Source organism: Amblyomma maculatum, chromosome 1 (genome assembly GCF_055883805.1).
Source record: "Amblyomma maculatum isolate TAMU_Amacu chromosome 1, ASM5588380v1, whole genome shotgun sequence".
Taxonomy (NCBI): domain Eukaryota; kingdom Metazoa; phylum Arthropoda; class Arachnida; order Ixodida; family Ixodidae; genus Amblyomma; species Amblyomma maculatum.
In genome coordinates this window covers 187465761-187484849 of record NC_139344.1, presented here as the reverse complement: position 1 = coordinate 187484849, position 19089 = coordinate 187465761, and the positions used below count along the sequence as shown (strand labels likewise).

The 19089-nt window shown below is 46.5% G+C and overlaps 1 protein-coding gene across 1 annotated transcript; it reads left to right on the top strand.

Annotated features, from left to right (window-relative positions):
* Positions 1-206: 206 nt before the first annotated feature.
* On the top strand, positions 207-902 carry LOC146205153 (cytoskeleton-associated protein 5-like). The gene has a single exon (XM_084606388.1). It carries the CDS (start codon positions 207-209, stop codon positions 900-902), a length of 696 nt encoding a protein of 231 aa, XP_084462514.1.
* Positions 903-19089: the final 18187 nt, after the last annotated feature.

Below are 19089 nucleotides of genomic sequence, written 5' to 3'. Positions count from 1 at the left end.
TTTTCATTCCCGGTAATTCGCTGCCTTGATTCGGAGGCGCGGCCAAAGGCCAAAGGCGGATTCGTGCATCGGTGAGTTTGCAACGGGGCGCACGTCAATGGTATTTGGCTTGGATTCTGACGAAAGGGCGTGGCTGAAGATAGGAGTTACCTTTAGAAGTTCGTTGCCACCACAAGTTGTGGAAGTCTCATTTGAGCGAATACAATATGACGCAGCAAAGTTCGTCACAGATCCTAAATTTGGTCCGGAGTTCGAGAAGGTTTTGCACCTTTGCCGGCCCTGACAGCAATGTTGTATCCCGGAAGAAAGGCCTGGCAGCTGTCCTATCATTCGTCAACCAGGCTCACCTAGATAATCGTGTCTGCGGTGATGTTATTGTGGGGCTTGTCTACAACGAGATACAAGAGGCAGTTGTGCAAGAGTTTGTGAAAGCCTTTGGAATCAATAACTCCAAGATAGTGTCCGGATGCATGGTCATAGCGAGGGAATGGCTGCACCTCCTTGGCGCTCGCGTCATTGCTGTTAAGCCTCTGTTCAAGGCCCTTACCAAGTTGCTTCAGGAAGAAAGTACAACGTTCACCGTTGAACTATACCGCTGGATTGGTGATACACTGAAGCCCCTGCTGCAGTCGCTGAAGCCGGTTCAAGTGTCTGAGTATGAGGCAGAGTTCGTCGAAGTGAGGGAGGGAACCGCGACCCCCGAACGTTATATCCGTTCTGAGCAGTTGAAAAGAGCGCAGGCAGCTGAAGCAGCTGAAGCTGGATTAGATGCAGTGAATGGCGATGAAGTGGGTGAGGACTGCTGCGGTGATCCTGGAGGCCCTGTGGGTGCATACGAGTTGTTGGAAGCTGTTGACATCCTTTCCAAGCTTCCCGAGGACTTCTACGAGCAACGCGATTGAGCTTGTGAGCAGCCCCAAGCTTGAAAGTGACAAATTACGCCAATCTCATCGAAGTGCTGGAGAAGATGGTTGCCGAGGGCAGTAATGCGAGTGTCATGGCGCTGCCTGCCACGTAGACGCCGCAACCCGTGGCCCCTCCAGCGCCACAATTCAACCATCCGGACGCAGTATTGTAACGATGCCGAACGATAATTGTGTGGACGCCTATTAAATACGTTCAATATGGCTGCCTGCGTTCTGAGACCGCTAATTCTTCCTTCATGAGTTGAGACAATGCAATGCAGCGCGCGGTCGGTCGGCGGCGGCTGCCCCGGCTGAGTGCTGGTGTCGTCTGTTTGCAAAACTCAAGCTCAGCGTTTTTCTTTTTTTTTTTTTTTTTCTTGCAGCAAAGACTGTAACCTTGCTCCGCCGGGTACTCCGATCAATAGCGATTTGAATCTTGTTTTTAATCGTTTCTTTTTGCGTGCACTTGTAACTGAGCACAAGGACATCTTGACCAATTTGATATCACTAGTTCAACTTACTGAGATGAAATCGAGCGTGCATGTATACCTGCGGCGTTGGTTTAGCGGCCCTATATTTTTTATTAATGCGAAAGCATTACTTCGCTATGTTCGCAGGTAAAAAAAGGTTTTTCTTTAGCATGCGTTTGTACATAAGAGAAGAACTATCATGTAAAGTAAAATAATATCCTTAACGTTAGCTTTTTGTAGAACAGAAACGCCATTTTATTCGTGCGTGCGTGCCCAACCCACCGCCGCTAGGAGGCGCTAGTGTTCCTGCATATGCTCCCTACTGCGGGAGCATATACAGGAACTATAGTGAACTAGAATACTTTCTAGTGGCGCGAACGGAAGGAAAATGGGCGCCTCTTGCCACGGCTGGTCTCGAGGGAGAGAGCGCGCGCTCTTTCTTACGGCCTTCTCAATCGCCGCGTGAACAATGGGAACTTTTCTCCTTGAGTCACACTCTCCGCCGCCGCAAGGGGCGCGACCTGCTCACTGTTCGCTCCGCATCTGCTTTAGTGGCGGCGGGTGGCTTTTGCCTGGTTTCGCGCTGTCGCCCGCGGGTTTCGTGGTGAGTGCAGCCCCTAAATGAAAGATTATAGAAGGTAGACGCTGCAGCGGCATCCTGTCAGCGTGCTACACACGTAAATGGAGTGTTTATATTAAAAAAACACTGTCGCTCAGCAAACGCTCGACAAGCATATGACATGTATTGCGGCATGGTATCTACATTTGTTCATTTTAATCTGAATTTTTGCCCAAGCCTGTACAAGAAGATGAATAAAAAAAGTGAATGAGCAGTGATCACATCGAAGCTTCTTCAAGGCAAACATAACAGCAACAATGGCAAGACCGTCTTTCAGCGCTAGATGAGAAACCATCGAGGTAACACCGAAGATGAAAATAATTTTATAAAAATGTAATGTAAGTTGCACAATGCTTACATGGCATAAAGTATTAGTAGTATAACGTCAGAGTTAACGCTTTTAAGTTTTGTTTTCAATTTTGCTATAATGTATAGACCAGGAAATGTTTTATGTGGTATTATAAACATTATTTTAAGTTTGCAAATAAGCGTTGGTTTAACCAAGCAGGTGTCCCCCAAGGCGCTGTCTTATCACCGGCTCTCTTCAATATAGCTATGTCAGGTCTCCCGCCAATGCTGTCGTTGATACCCGGTCTCAATTCCGCCGTGTATGCGGACGATATAACGCTGTGGACCAATTCAGGGTCCCCTGCAGAGCAAGAACAAGCCCTACAGACAGGCCTCAATGCCGTCCATGAATACATCGAGAAGTGGGGAATGAAAACCTCTCCGGAAAAAACCGAGTACGTGGTTGTCATAAACGGCCAGCGGGTACGAGCCGAGGCAGAACGCAAACTTATCTCTCTTCATTTAGGGCACTTGGTTATTTGCCGGAAACCAACAATCCGTATACTAGGCATGCTTATTGACGAGGATGGAGGAGTCAAAAGCTGGCTTCATAACACGATGCTTAGCTGTCATCAGGCTTTACACCTAATGCGCCGCGTCTCCGCGCGTGGATGGGGAATCAAGGAGGTGGGGCTCCATCAGATGGCATTAGCACTCATAACATCGAAAATCCTGTACGCATATCCGTACATGCGACTTAACGCGACCCAACGACCCAACGCCTTCAGCTTGAGCGAATCAATCTCAAGGCCATGCGCTTAGTTACTGGTCTGCCACAGTACTGCCCAGTAGTGAACCTACACGCATGCAGCAATATTAATGCCCTTCAGCATCTGGCAGAGCAGCAATCGCAAGCCCAGCGAGTCCGTCTCTCCACAACGGCGGCTGGCCGACAGATCCTGCAGGCATTGGGCTACAACGTTGACAATTTAGAGCCACTTTCGTCCGCCGCCCCACCATGGGAGTTGATTGACTAAGTAGATGGTATACCATTACCAAAGAATATGAGTTCGGCTAATCCTCAAAGGCGCAAAGCTGCCGCCAAACGTCATAGGAAGATGTCACACAAGCTAGCAACTATACACAGACGTCGCTCAGTTTCAACACTGCGCAGCTATAGCTTGTCACGACTCTGTGTCAGATACCTCGATAGTTCAACGGCTTTCCGAGGAACACACTGTTACCAATCTCGAACTCATTGCCATACGACTTGCCATTACTCGAATAGTAGCAAGACAGGATTGGGCTCCGTGCACCTACCATGTTTACACAGATTCACAAGCAGCGTACACTGCATGCCGCGCAGGGGGAGCAGACTATGCCATTCTGAACACTATTCGAACACAAGCCCGTCGCCTGAGAGAGGAGGGCTACACCTTAATTATCAAATGGATTCCTGCACACGAAGGAATCACTGGAAACGAAAAGGCATACCAGGCAGCGCGCGCAGCAGCTCTTTCCGCACCTTTGCCTGGATCCACATTCGTTTCCGCTTCGTGGCCCCCTGAGGACGTTACGCATCCGTCGTCGCCTCATATGGATAGGGCGGAGACATGGCATCGAGCACAACGCTATCGTCGAAGCATACTCCAGCACTTGGCCAACCCTGAGCAACTATATCGCCGCCCCGATAGCTCATTCCGGAGAGTGGAGGCATGCAGTACTCCTTCGCCGAGCCCAGACTGGTCAGCTTCTGTCACCCGCGAAGCTGCACCTCATAAACCCGCAGGTATACCCTTCTCCTCAGTGCCCGACATGCCCGGCCAGAGGCACGGCCGAACATCTCCTGTGGAGCTGCCCTACTTTTGACGCAGTACGGGAGAGAGCACTCAAGTCCCTGGGTGGGCTTTGACCTGCAACCCTGCAGGCATGGGTCGATCCCCCATCGCACATCGGGCTATCAGACGCAACCCGGCTCTGGCGAACTTTTCTTTCTTACTTCAAGGAAGAAGAAGGACCAGGCCGCCATTACTTCGCGGAGCCGACCTCGGGACGACCCTACCTCGAGGAAGAAGTGGACACCGGTCCCTCATATCTATCCCAACCTTCACCCCCACCCCCTCCCTTAACCGCTCCCCCACCCCTACATCCATGAAGCAACTTAGTTCTGCCGCAAGGTAAATGCCTACCGTAAGCAGAAATAAAGACGTAATAAAAAAAAAATGTTGGTTTAATGAAATGCTTACATGATATCATGATTATTTCATGAAAAAACAGGAAATCTATTTCAAGCACTAATTCCTAGCAATATTTTCTTTTTTTTTTTCTAGTATGTTTTCAAACTTATAGTTCCTTGTAACTATCTGTGCAGTAATGCCTGCCTTGGAGAGCAATCGCTGCCCCATTATTTTGGTAGAATGCTTTGCTTATTACACATTCGCTACTGTTACTCAAGGGACACTCCTCGATAATGGATATAAAAGCTTTTCTCTGTGCTATTTATTCAGAGGTGACTATAGGAGTTGTATGTCGCGCTGTATTGCGCGCCTAGGTACCTAGTGTCGACACCGACGAAATCATTTCAGCTCTGCCGCAATTAGTAACCGAGGAACTGAAAGAAGTGATGGTATCTCCTGTCATCCCATTACCCACTCTCACGTATTCAGGTTTAACTTACGTCGCTGGATACATTGTGAAGTTAATCAGTGACTTCGGGTGTGACGCTTGTGCTATCCTTCTTGAAACCAGCGAAAGAAGCAGCCACATGTACACCAGTCTGCGAGGACAAGATTCTAGCGGACTGCATTATCCAAAACTAGAGTTTGTAGCTCTCTTGGACAAGGTTGTGTCTTTATTTTGAAAAAGCTGTCGTGCACCTACCACACACAAATGTCCTTGAAGTCCTTCAAATCTTAATCCAGCCAGCACTTGAGAACTCACCTTTGCTGAGTTGCCTGAAAGGCTTTGACTATAGCCAAGGTCCGCTTCTTTAATATGTGAGAAATTTCTCAGACTCCTTGTCAATTATGCTAAGAAGGTGACAGACAGGAACGAAAGGCCAGCTCCTTATGCGCACAAACCGTCCAGAAAGATTTTGAGACTTCAATTTTCTAGCCGCATGTACCGTTTTGATGAATGAGTGCAATGTGTTAACTTTGAAGGACATTTTTTTTTTATTGCTTGCTGCTCTTTTCAACTATGCATATTTGTTTATGCCCATTTCCTTGATTAAATGTTTTTTTTTTTTTTTTATCACTGGTATTAAACTGACTACGACTGTCTACGTGTGCGTCAGTCGCGAGACCACGTATACATCTGCTGTCTTTCAACCTACTGATTTGTTTTAAACGAAGCTAGAACAGCCCACTTCACTAGACAACTGAAATTTTAGCTGTATGCATAAAGTTTTGTTCCTTACTCTGAATCTGAGACGTGCTATGAATTTTCATCAGTGCCTCTTTTGCTCTAAACGAAAACGGCAGCGGTTGACAGAATACTTGGAATATCCACCGAACAGTTTGCCATGCACTAGCGTCAGGTCCCCCTTCATGGATCACTGCCTTGTCGTGGCGGAGGAGCTTGCGAAACTCGATGAAGTCGTGAGCTCTGCTGTGTAGGGCCACCCAAGATAGACAGGTCACGGCAGAGAGTTCTGACAAAATGTGATTCACTGGAGAAGGTAATGGCAACCCACTCCAGTATTTCCTGCCAAGAAAACCCTATGGCCAGTCACAATACCATTAATGATATGGCGCCGGAAGATGAGCCCCCCAGGTTGGAAGGCGTCTCACATGTTACTGGGGATGAACAAAGGGCGATTCCTAGTAGCTCCAAAACGAATGAAGCGGCTGGGCTAAAGCCAAAAGGACGCTCAGTTGTGGATGTGTCGGGAAGCGACCGGAAAGTCCGATGTTGCAAGGAGATGCATCACATAGCAACATGGAATGTAAGATCTATGACGCAAGGTAAACTGGATATCGTCAAGCGAGAAATGGACAGATTGAACATTGATATCTTGGGTATCAGCGAGCTCAAGTAGACCGGAATGGGAGAATTTAACTCCGGCGACCATTATGTCTTTTATTGTGGGCACGAATCCAAGAGAAGGAATGGGGTCGCTCTCATAGTAAACAGAAGAATGGGCAAAGCAGTGCTAGGGTACAACCCCAAAAACGACCGAATGATTTCACTTTGGATCCAAGGTCACCCTTTCAACATAACAGTTATCCAAGTCTATGCACCGACCACTACTGCTGAAGAAGCTGACGTTAAGAGATTTTATGTGGACCTACAATGCCTTTTAGACCGCACCCCATCATCAGACGTAGTTTTTCTCATAGGAGACTGGAATGCTAAGGTAGGGAGTGAAGAAATATCCGGAATTACAGGCAAGTTCGGTCTTGGTGAGCCAAAATGAAGCTGGGCAGAGGCTAGTAGAGTTTTGTCAAGAAAACAACCTGACCATAGCGAATACTCATTTTCAACAGCACAAGAGGCGCCTGTACACATGGACTTCACCGGACGGTCTGTACAGGAATCAGATCGATTATATTATTTGCCGGCAGAGATTGAGAAGCGCTATACAAGCAGTAAAAACAAGACCTGGGGCCGATTGTGGCACCGATCATCAGCTTCTTGTTGCCAAGATTAAGCTTCGATTGAGGAAAACGCAGAAAACTAGAAGGCCTTTCAGGTATAATCTGGATCAAGTTCCATTAGAATATGCTGTGGAAGTGAGGAATCGATTTCAAGAATTAGATCTAGAAGACAAAGAGCCCGAAGAGATGTGGACTGATGTTCGCGATATAATACAAGAAGTTGCTACTAAGGTAGTTCCAAAGCAAAAGAAGTGCAAGAAAGCAATCTGGTTATCTGAAGAGGCTTTGCAAATAGCTGAGGAAAGGAGGATGGCAAAAGTTATGGGGGAAAGAGAAAGATACAAGGTTCTCAATGCGGATTTTCAGAAAATAGCAAGGAGAGATAAGAATGCCTTCCTGAACATACAGTGCCAAGCAGTTGAGGACAACAGCCAATTAAGGAACACAAGAGCTCTGTATAAGACAATCAAAGATATCAAAGGAAGCTTCTGTGCTAAGCTGGGCGTGATAAAGGACAAACAAGGCAAGGACCTCACTGAAGCCGCAGAGATAAAGAAGAGGTGGCAGGAATACACAGAAGAACTGTACAAGAAGGACCCGAATGTGCAAACCCAACATAAGACGGTTGTGATCACTGATCTCGAGCCGGGCATCCTGAAGAGTGAAGTTGATTGGGCCTTAGCCAGCCTTGCTAAGGGCAAAGCTAGCGGAATGGATGGCATTCCAGCTGAGTTGCTTCAAAACCTCAACCATGACGCTGTTAACATTCTGCCTACAATATGTCAGATTTGGACAACCCTGCAGTGGCCACAGGATTGGAGGAGGTCAGTTTACATCCCCATTCCAAAGAAAGGCAGTACTAAAGATTGTTCCAACTACCGCACGATCGCGCTTATTTCGCATGCTAGCAAGGTGATGTTGAAAATCCTCCAAGGTAGGCTGCAGCAGTATGTGGATCGGGAACTTCCAGACGTGCAAGCTGGGTTTTGCAAGGGCAGAGGAACTAGAGACCAAGTTGCCAACCTTCGCTGGATCATGGAAAAAGCAAGAGAGTTCCAGAAACCCATCTACTTCTGCTTTATTGATTATGCGAAAGCGTTTGACTGCGTAGATCACAGCAGATTGTGGCAAGCTCTCCAAGAGATGGGAGTTCCAATTCACCTCATCTGTCTCCTCAGGAACCTGTATGAATGGCAAGAGGCCACAGTCAGAACTGGGCATGGTCTTACTGATTGGTTTCCGATTAAGAAAGGAGTGAGGCAAGGCTGCATACTGTCGCCCTGCCTATTTAACCTATATGCAGAGTGCATCATGAGGAAAGCCTGTCTGGACGAGTCTTCAGCTGGAGTGAAGATTGCTGGAAAATGTATCAACAACCTTAGATATGCGGATGACACCACTTTAATGGCAGAAAGTGAAGTGGAACTCAAGAGACTTCTGATGCGCGTACAAGAAGAGAGTGAGAAGTTTGGGCTTAAACTGAACATTAAAAAGATAAAGATCATGGCGTCTTGCCCTATCAAGTCCTGGAGCATCAAGGGACAAGAAGTGGAAGCTGTGACAGATTTTCTTTTCTTGGGCTCCAAGGTTACGTCGGAAAGAGAGTGCAGCCATGAAATTAGGAGACGCCTGCTTCTGGGAAAGAGAGCAATGGTTAGCCTTGACCGCCTAGTAAAGAGCAGAGACATTAGTCTGCCAACCAAGATCCGTATAACTCGTGCTATGGTCTTTCCAGTTGTGATGTATGGATGCGAGAGTTGGACTGTGAAAAAGGCTGACCGCCGAAGAATTGACGCGTTTGAATTGTGGTGCTGGCGAAGACTCTTGAGAGTTCCTTGGACTGCCAGAAGATCAAATCAGTCAATATTGTCGACCATAAACCCTGACTGCTCATTGGAGGGTCAAATTCTAAAGTTAAAGCTCAGCTACTTTGGTCATCTGATAAGAAGAGAGGAGTCGCTGGAGAAAGATTTGATGTTGGGAAAGGTTGAGGGTCGCCGGAGAAGGGGTAGGCAGCGAACGCAATGGTTAGATGGCATCCTCGAGGCACTGCAGATGAAGTTATGTGATGTTAGGAAGATAGTGAGAGACCGGAAAGCGTGGCGTGACATGGTCAATTGGGTCACGAAGAGTCGGACACGACTGAACGACTGAACTGAACTGAAGCGTCAGGTCGCGCTATACCTGCTTACAGCTTTCAAAGGCACACTGCATAAAATGGTACATATAGTTTTGTGAAAAATTTAGGGGCAAAAAGCGTTGATGTAAGTGCACCCGAAACTTCATTCGACCGTGCTCGACAGCACTGACGAAGGCGCGCGCGCATTATTGACTATTTTATTGCTCTTACACGATAAATCAGACGCTGATTACGGCTTCTTCCTATAAGCCATAAGGGGTGAAATATCAGGACCTGCCGGTTGCAACCGACGCGGGCGGAGCGAAGAGCGAGCGCGCGATTCCCTTGCGCGTGAACGGCTGTAGCGGAGGAGCAGCAGTGGGGCGGTGGCGACCCCACCGAGGCGCGGCGGGCGGTGGAAACAGACCCCATTGGAGAGGCCGTAAGAGAAGAGAAGCGATCTCTCCTTCGAGACCGGCCGTGCTCTTGCACGCCGGACGCCACTGACCGCCGCTGGTGGCGCTGTTTAGTATAAGGCTCTAAGGAGCCTTAGGAGGCGCCCCACACGCCCACACCAACTTCCTCCATGCCCACACATATGCCCGCACCCCTACGCCCCTACGGCATGGCGGAAGTACATATACCTTGCCCTATGGTACCCTACGGGCCACACTCGGCGACCGGCCGTGCCAGTGCTGGCACTTTTGGGTCGGGTGCTGCGCATATGCGCCGTGGCACTGGCGTAGTCGCATAGTGTTGGAGTGGTGCTGGCGGAGAGCTGAAATAAAAGAGGAGATCGAGTGGTAGAGAGACAGGACAGATATTAGAGATTTAGTAAAAGTAATAATAAATTTGTGTGTACTGGGGTAGTGGCTTGAGTAGTCCGATTGAAGTGGTCGCTCGCAGTGGCGCATCCGGTTGTCCAACGTCTTCTCGATGGTAGACTCTTCCGTTTCAAATTCCGCCACGGTTCTTGGCGGATTTCGCACAAGACCTGCAAAAAGCGACTCTTTAACACCTCGCATTAAAAATTTCACTCTCTCACCTTCGGTCATAGGGTCGGCGCGGCGAAAGAGGCGCTTCTCCTCAACGTACGCCAGGACAATCTCGTCAGGGAGTTGCAGTCTTGACTGAAGGAGAGCCTGGGTTCTTTCCTTTCGGACGACGCTTGAAAAGGCAGTCAAAAATGCTTCCTTGAAAATCTCCCAATCCAGCTGCCTCGATTTTCGAACCAAACTCGGGCATGTCCTTGAAGAACAAAGTATACTTGCCTGAGTTTCGCGGCGTCGTTCCAGCCGTTGAATTCTGACACACGGTCGAAAAGGTCCATCCAGTCTTCCGCATCTTCACTGGGCAGTCCTTGAAAGATTGGGGGCTCCCGGGGCCGCACGAAGATAACTGGTGCTGTTGGCTGGGCCATTTCTGAATATGATGCCTTCTGGAGTCGAACGGGGTCAGGAATTCGCAGACCGTGTTTCGGTTGTAGGCCGTGGAGTCGGCGGCTGGCTCGGTGACCCGTAGGCTGGTCCCCCAGGGTGACAGGAACAAGGCTGAGGTCTTCACTTGAAGGATCAAGGGCAGCACCTCCACCAGATGTCACGTAGTGCTGACAAGGCCGTTGACATCACAAGAAGACATAGGCTTGATGGTACTGAAATGAACTCTTTATTGGGCTGACTCGCGCCCGTAAAAGAATTAAGCAACCCGGCGGTGGCAATAGCAACAAACGTGCTCGTCGAACAAAGAATGCCCGTCGCACTCGTCAACGCTCAATTTAAAGGCTGCTCAGAACAATCTAGGTACGTCGCAACTGCTACAAGCACAAGCTGGAGCATTGTAAAAAGACATACGAGTGGCCGGAACCTTCGAGACAGATCTCGGTGCATCTTGCGCTACAACGAAACTGGTGCGTCTCGCGACATCGAGCATGACAAACAAAGAATACAGAACTGATACGCGATCCAGAATCAGAGTGATAAGGCCGCATGCCGGCGGCTGTTAAAAAAAACGACAAATACAGTTTTGAAGGTTTCGCGGCAATATATCTTGGCAAGTTTACTATCCAACGCTTTTATATACGTTATACGTTGGCTTTATCCAGCCGTGTGTGCGTCGCCTCTTCTCCTTCGACCTTTGAGGTGTTTTATTCAGAGCAGTGACCCAGATTTTAAATATCCTGCTTTTTTTAACGGTGGCTCCCAAAACATAAATATTTATGCTCTTGCAGAGACGCCAAAAATCGTATCGGCGATGTTGAGCGACAGTCACCGGGCTATCCACCCGGCTGATCGCCGAACGTGTGCACGCCGCCGCAGTTCCTCAAGTTCCTCTTCGTCATTGCTGTCGGAGTATACAAGCTCCATAGCTGTTTGTATAACCGGTGGCACCAAGTCGCAGTCCACTTTCTTTTCCTTCGTAGCTCAGAGAACACACGGCAAACAATATATGACAGGCATGACAAGCGTGCGCGCGCGTCGCAAACGAAGCAGGAGGCTTGCACGAGTTCTGCACTTTAGCATTCGTTTCTATTTGGTGCCAGCAGTGTCACGCTACGCCTGCACGTCTCAACTGGCGCTGCATGAGTGTAGCACATGCACGGCACCTGCTGTGCACTGCATGAACTAGTGTAAATAGTGCAGGGTGAATCGAACGGACCTATGTTTACACTGCTCTAAAAGCGTCTCAGTGGTCCACAAGCTGCACCGTGCTGTCACATAAGAGCGGGCACCCCGTTCACTGGCTGGTTCTCAAACATGTGCGGAAGAAAGCTAATGAGCAGTGTCTTCCCATCGATCTTCCGTTTTCTACCTAACAAAAGAAAAGAAAGGAAAAGGTTGGATGGCCACCCTGGTTTCAACGTCCTAGGGCAGGTATCCGGCGCATAGTGCCTTTTGTTACCTTTTTTTTTATCGTGCGTTGTATGGATTAAGGCCAATTTGCAGTTGTATTTTTCTGTCTTGTGTGAACTGCTAGATTATTTTTGCTGTTTGAGTATATATTTGTTTGCAAACACGCTTTTGAATAGTTGCGTTTTTTGTCTCCATGCCTCATAAATTAAAGGAATTTGAATTTCAAATATAAAAAAAAATATTGTTTCTGCGAGTTCATCTTTTTGCATGCTAAAACACAATTCCTAACAAGACGTTCTGAATAATGCTTCACACTCAAACGTGCCATGCACACATCTGTAGTTGCGTGTTTGTATTACAATCGCAGAGAGCTAAATTACTCATGGATCAAATAAGGCTGCATAAGGAGCAGGAATCTTTAAAATTTGATTTTGATTTTCCGGTCAGTAAAACTGCTATAATGCATACTTTAAAAAAAGAAATCGCACTGCGCGTATGCTTGGTAATAAAAAATTGTAACAAAGCTTGTCCTGAGCCATACTACGTGTGATTATTTCTATATTTGCCTTGACGCAGTCTAAATGTAACGAAGTTTCTCAAGTCATACTTGCACTCTGTCAAAAATAGCGCAAGATAAAAACGAATAAAAAGAGAAAGGCTGCTCGGCAGCGCGTAGCATAGACGCAGACGACACTCGCACTCCGCTGGCGCAGCCGCCGCCGACCCGATTAAAATCCCTGAATGAGAAGAAGAAAGTACCGCCGCAATTTACTTTGGCGCCTCCTCTCCACATCCTCCTCTGCGCGACGAGAACTGGCTGCGCGCCTTGCGCGCCGGGCTCCGCTGTCCCCGGGTTGGCCCATTTGGGCTACAGGTGCAGTAACTCACTGCAGAATCTTCTTTCTAGTGTGAAGGCTATCCGGGTTGATGCACGTGCTTAATCGGACCAGCTGTATATAGCAGCCTAAAAACTGCTCTTTAATATGCACTTGCTTTTATAGGATCATGATGGAAAAGATGTCCGCAGAAAGATATGCAAAAATTGTGTCGTGTCCTCTCCTGACGTGCGCTCACAGTATATCTCATCCGAAGTCGACCAAATGAGTGTCCAATTACCTAATCTGAGTGTTGCCAACACAGTGCACTGACTCCCAAATTTAGATGGGCCACCTACCAAAAATTTGGCCCATCGGACCTCTGCAATTCGACTCCTAAATTTTACCGAAATTGCCGTCGTATGTAATTTGAACATGGAAATCTTAGTGAAAAGTGAAGCGGGATTTCCAAACGTGCCAGAATTGTCATGTGTGTCGCTGTTTCAAACATTAAATGAGGGGATGGCGTCTCATTACTTGCAAAGCATATGACCTCTATATGACCCTTTTAAAACTAATATCCTTCATAAGCAGCAAGCCACAGTGTGGGATCGGTTGGTAAAGTTCTTAATATCTAACGTGAGGGGCTTTTTATGTCGAAATCAGTTTTGTTCACAACAGAAAGTTGACTTTTTATTTTAACGCGCTTTCAATTTACCATAACATAAAACTAAAGGCGCTCAATGGGTAAGTGAAAAAAAAGAAAAAGAAACGAAGCTTCGGAACGTCCATACTCCCTGAGGGAGTGAGAATAAACTTTAAGAAAACTGCGTTTCATGCGTTGAACTCCCTTTTATGTCAGAGCTAGCTTCGACTCAAAAACATATGTTAGCCCTTGCAATATGCAGCATCGACTTCATTACGTCAGTCTCCGTTTGCAAATTGTAAGCAGCCCATGCCTGCGACCATTTTGGCCACATTTGAGCAACGTTGATTTTTTATGTACGGCGTGATATTTCTTTTGCACACTTGTGCTTGCTTTGTGTTTTGTTTTGATCAGTCACTTTTGAAAGTTTTGGTAAGTCCATTACTTCTGCGCTGCGCATCTCACTGCAGTGCACTTACGTTCACATCATGAAACTAAACAGATCGTCTTGCACTGCACTTCCAACTAATTTATTGTAAGCCTTGACAAACACTAGCAACACGTAAGATGCGGTGCACTAATAAGCTTAAGCACATCAACATATGCCTATAGCGGTACTTAGTTGGTTACGTAGCGCAAAACATGACATATCCTTTCACATGCCTGTGTTTTTGTGCAATGAAACTCGCAGAAATGTCTGCTTTTGGGAAATATTAAAAAAAAAAAATTAGATTGCCTAAAAAAAAGGAAAAAATGCTACAGAAATTTTGTTGCGAGAGAAATCATGCATTTCACAAACAGAAAACACCAAGTGCGGAGCAATGGGAGAGCCGGCTCACCAGCTGCGAGCTAGAAGCCCAGAGGGCACTCATAGCACACGCAAGCGAGGTGGCCCGACTAGGAGCCCTGGACTGGGGCCCAACTGGCCCAACCACGGCCAGGGAGGTGACGGACTTCCAGAAGAAGCCTCGACCTCCACCTCGAACAAACTTCCAAAAGACAAATAAAGTTTTCAATCAATCAATCAATCTCGACATTCTCATCCCTTTGGCAACCGTTTATGAGAATTCTTTTTTCCGCCGAGGCTGTAAACTGTCCTAAAAAGCACGCCAGCGTTCAAAGACGCGGTTGGCCGGCAGGTGCTAGTAGGGACCCTAGTGCTAGGGTGAAAAATAGTGCCGTGTGCAGTGGGGGCGGCAGGCGGGCGTGATTAGCTCACTTTTATTCCGTTCTCTCAACGGTAGGAGTAGGGTCTAAAGTCCCTCGATAAAGAGAAAGTACCGCCACGCTTTGTACTTTGCCGCCGCCGCATCACCTCCTCTCCTCACCTCCTCGCCACCTACTCGGATTCAGATCTCCGCGCGACGGGCACCTCTGCGCGACGCCGCGCGCAGACGCGCGGCGCGTTCCGCTTCGCGCTAATTGGTCACTCTGGCTGTCCCCGGGGTCGCCATGGTTACACGCGCGCTTTTTGCATTCTTTGTGAAGCTTTTCGTTCTTCGCGCGCCATTTTTCACCCACTTAAGCAAAGGAGACCTTGCGCAAGTTATTTTTCTTTGCGGCGCGCTCGCCAAATGCCATAGTGTTGCGCATATAACTGTTCAAACCGGCCTGAGGATGGCTATGCAGTTTTCATGGTACCTCAAGGAAAGCGGGATCGCTTGAAGCCGAAGCAATGGCTTCATTATATCGGGAGAAAAAACTTTGTGCCGACAAGAAGCAGCGTTGTGTGCGAGGTAAGGCACCTCTCTCACTTTCCCGCTTTTCCCAAGTTTACTAGACGAGGTGTAATCCATGCAGAAATATTCTTTTAGTAAATTTACGGAAGGAGTGTTCCTTAATCTGGAATCACGAGATATGAGCTGAAGTAGCCAGTGAACTACGTTCGGGTGTTGTATAATCACCTTAATTAGGTACAACGAAAGGAGGGAGCAGTCTACGATTCCAAGGTGGACGCATGGGGATGTTTTGTTTGTAATGTTTATAGTAGTTTACAGTGAGCTGAATCAGTCTTGTAATGATTTGATTGAGAAAGAAATTAAAGTAAAGCTGAAGAAAAAACAACGGGCCGATGGCGCCATCCCGCCATCGGCCCGTTGTCTTTCTTTCTCTACATTACGCGCCAAAAACCCCATCCCGAGACTATATGAGTTTAAATGTAGCTTAAGGAACGCAACACTAGGTCAATTTTTGAAGCCTAGCAAATCAGGAAGCTACTCCGAGGAGGAAGGTTATTTACTATTACATTTACGCGACACAAGTGAAGCAAGAAGCGACACAGATGCTATTCAACCGCCCGATGATATTCTTGACCTGAGCCCTGAAATAGAGCAGTCATTAACGTACCTAGCAGGCTACGTTGCTTCAAAACTTGTGAAGCGAGTACAGAGTGAGAATTGCTATAATTCTCTGATTGAACGAGACAGCTCTATGACGCTGATAGAGCTCAAAAACTTTTCAAAGCACCAGCAGTCTTTGACCACTCCATCGCAAGGGGTGATTGAAGTGATAAAAATAGCAGAGAACTACTTCCGCACTAATAAGGAAAAGCTAATCCGTAATTCTGTACATGAGTCGGAGGTGCAAAAAGCCATTACTCAAAGCGTAACCTCGCAGACATGCTTTCCTTCTTGCCATGACTTACTTGATGACATTGTTAAAATATTCGGCAAACTGCGCATGGAAATTTTAGTGAAAAGTGAAGCGGCTAAAAGATCTTCTATTGAGAGTTCCAAATGTGCCAGTAAAAGCATTGGCATGCGCGTTGCTGTTTCAAGCATTAAATGATGTGTAGACGCTTCATTGCTTGCGAAGCAAAGGACCTTTATGTGATACTTTTAAAACAAATATCTTTCATAAGCAGCAAGCCACTGCCTGGGATAAATTTTAAAATTTTACAGCCACTGTGTAGTTAATATCTAACGTGAGGATTTCGCTTTTCATGTCGAAATAAATTTTGTTCACAACAGAAAAGACTTTTTTTTATTTCAATCCGCTTTCAATTTACTGTAACATAAAACTGAAGGGGCTCAATGGTAAAGTGCACCAAGAAAAAAAAAAACTTCAGAACGTCCACAAAGGCTGAAGGAGAGACAACAAACGTTAAAGAAAACTGCGTTCCGTGCGTTGAACTTCCTTTTACGGGAGAGTTTCGGCTCCAAATAATGTGCTGGCCCTTGCACCACGTAGCATCGGCTTCATTACATGTCTGGAAATGGTAAGCAGTTCATGCTTGGTACTGTGTTGGTCATTTTTCAGCCGCACTAAAACCGATTCATTCATAGCGTGATATTGCTTTTGTACAATTGTGCTTGCTTTTTGTGTTGTGTTTTGAACTGTCAGTTTTGTAAGTTTTTTTAAGTCCGTCACTTCTGCGCCGCACATCTCACTGCATGCACCTGCGTTCACATCAGGAAACTAAACACATCGTCTTGCACAGCACTTACAACTAATTTATTGTACGCCGCCATAAACACTAGCAAACCGTTAGATGTCTTGCACTGATAAGCTTAATATGCATTAACTTACGCCTGGAGCACTACTTAGTTGATTATACGCCGCAAAACATCACATCTCCTTTAAGAGACGGTTTTCGTAAATGACACCCGCAGAAGAATGTCTTCTTCTGGGAAATATTTAGAAATTAAGTGCCTTAATAAAAGGAAAAAAATGCACAGAATTTTTTCTCAGCATTCTAATCGCTTGGGTAACCGTTTATGAGAATTACTTTCACTACCGAAGCTGTAAACGGTGCTTAAAAAGCACGCCAGCTTTCAAAGGCGCGGCTGGCCGGCGGGCGCTTGGGTGAAAAAGAGTGCCGTGTGCAGCGCGGGCGGCTGGCGGGCGAGGAGAAACGAGGAGGAATGCGCCGCGAAGGAGGAGAGTGTCGCTACTTTCAAAACATCAAGGGGTTTTAGTGGGCGAGACTAAAACCCGCCATGAATAGGGTTTTTTCGGCTAAAACTTTGTCCCTAGATTTCCCCAAACGCATTGAACGCCATGTTTTTACAAAGTACCTAAATGCTGACTATTATGTGCCTAGTTGAGTCTGAATTTGTCCCCAGATTCGTGGCGGGCTGGCGGGCTTTTCGGCTCTTTCCTCGTTGTCGCCGACGGCGTCCAGAGCTTTTGGATTGACGAGCTCTGGACGACGCCGTCGTCGGCGCATTCGGGCAGTGTTTGTAAAGTCTCCCAGTTTATTGGCGTGGTTTTGCTGCAGCGGAGGTAGTGCAACGCACCCTTAACATTAAACCATTCAACAGCAAAAGTCGGACGTTCGATTCATGGGTACCGAGCAAATTTGCGATGTCTGCGTCAACGATCTGACATCGGCCGTCGCTTCTCACGTAAGCCATTGTCATTGCTGTTGTTTTTTGACATAGTGCGCTGAGTGCAGCGGTAGGTGGGTGTCGTGTCCATTTTTGTCCGCGAAATCAATGCGAGAGGTGTCATTCAGTAGTGAATTAAGGTAAACAGCAACCTGGTACTTAATTGTTTTTGAGCTTGCAGATATGACAGATCGAAATTAACGTGCAATTTGTCAATTACTTATATCTCTGTGGCATGGATGCCACCTTCTAGCTTCGGAAAGCAATCTGAAGACGGTGCAAAACTCGTGTGTTTTATCAGAACATGTATCGATATATAAGCAGTATATAGCAAAAATGACTTTGGAAGGAATGAAATTGTTTCCAACAAAGCTTTGCGCAAATACATTTTTTTTTTTCCATCAGGAGCTTGCGACAGCGCAACACGACAACGTAGGCACTATACTGTGTCAGCTTGCTGCTTATCTGATTCTAATTTAAGATGATTAGCATTAGCAGCATTTGAATTGTTTTAGTGGTTATTTTATTACATATACAAAAGGAAAGAAAAGATGTTTGCCAGCCCCGGTATCTGATATCTGGAGCACCTGAACAAGGGCGGTGGAATTAAAGGGATAGCGAGGAAGGGGTAGATGAAATCAAAGAGGTGAACGATAGGGAGAAAGGACAGGGTAGGTAAAAATAAAAAATATATTGTATATAAAATATAAAAATATATCACAATATATATACACTATGACACAATATACAGTAGTTCGCTTGAGGCCCAGAGTAACGAATGCAGCGAGCTGCCAAAATGCGGCCAGGAAGGTAGCTTGCTTAACTTCCTTCAGGTCACTTGCAGCAGCCTTGTTACTGTATACGTGTTAGTAGACTATAAACTTGGGCTGATATCTCATATGCAATGCTGCTTGGTAGAGCACTCACTTCATTTCAGTGTTTACATGTGTCTGTGCCATTTTTTGTTTTTACTTTCAGCAGTCTTGGAGACGCAGCCGCTCGTTTATTTTGGACAACTTTTGCATCCTTGGCTCCCTACATGTACAGTACATGTAGCAAGGTATATATATGTGCATTATATTCAGTATTTTCATTTTATTTTTCAGTGCATGAGTATTGTTTCTGCTATGGATAGGAATTTGTTAAGTGACTGAAAAACATTTATAGCAACAATTTAAACATATGAGTGTCAATCTGTGAGGCCACATTGTTGCCATTGTCGTTGGTATCGTCTGGACATGCCACACCCTATACCCAATGAATATAGTCATTCCACCAAACTGAAATTGAATCTGGGTTGCAATACACACTTATACGCTATAATACCCCAGCACTCAACCCAACACTACGTCTCGTAACTGCCACACTTGTTGGCTGCTTACTGCACCGAGCTACTCCAGCACTTACTGTTAGCATTACACACCCATATATTTTTATTTATTTATTTATTTA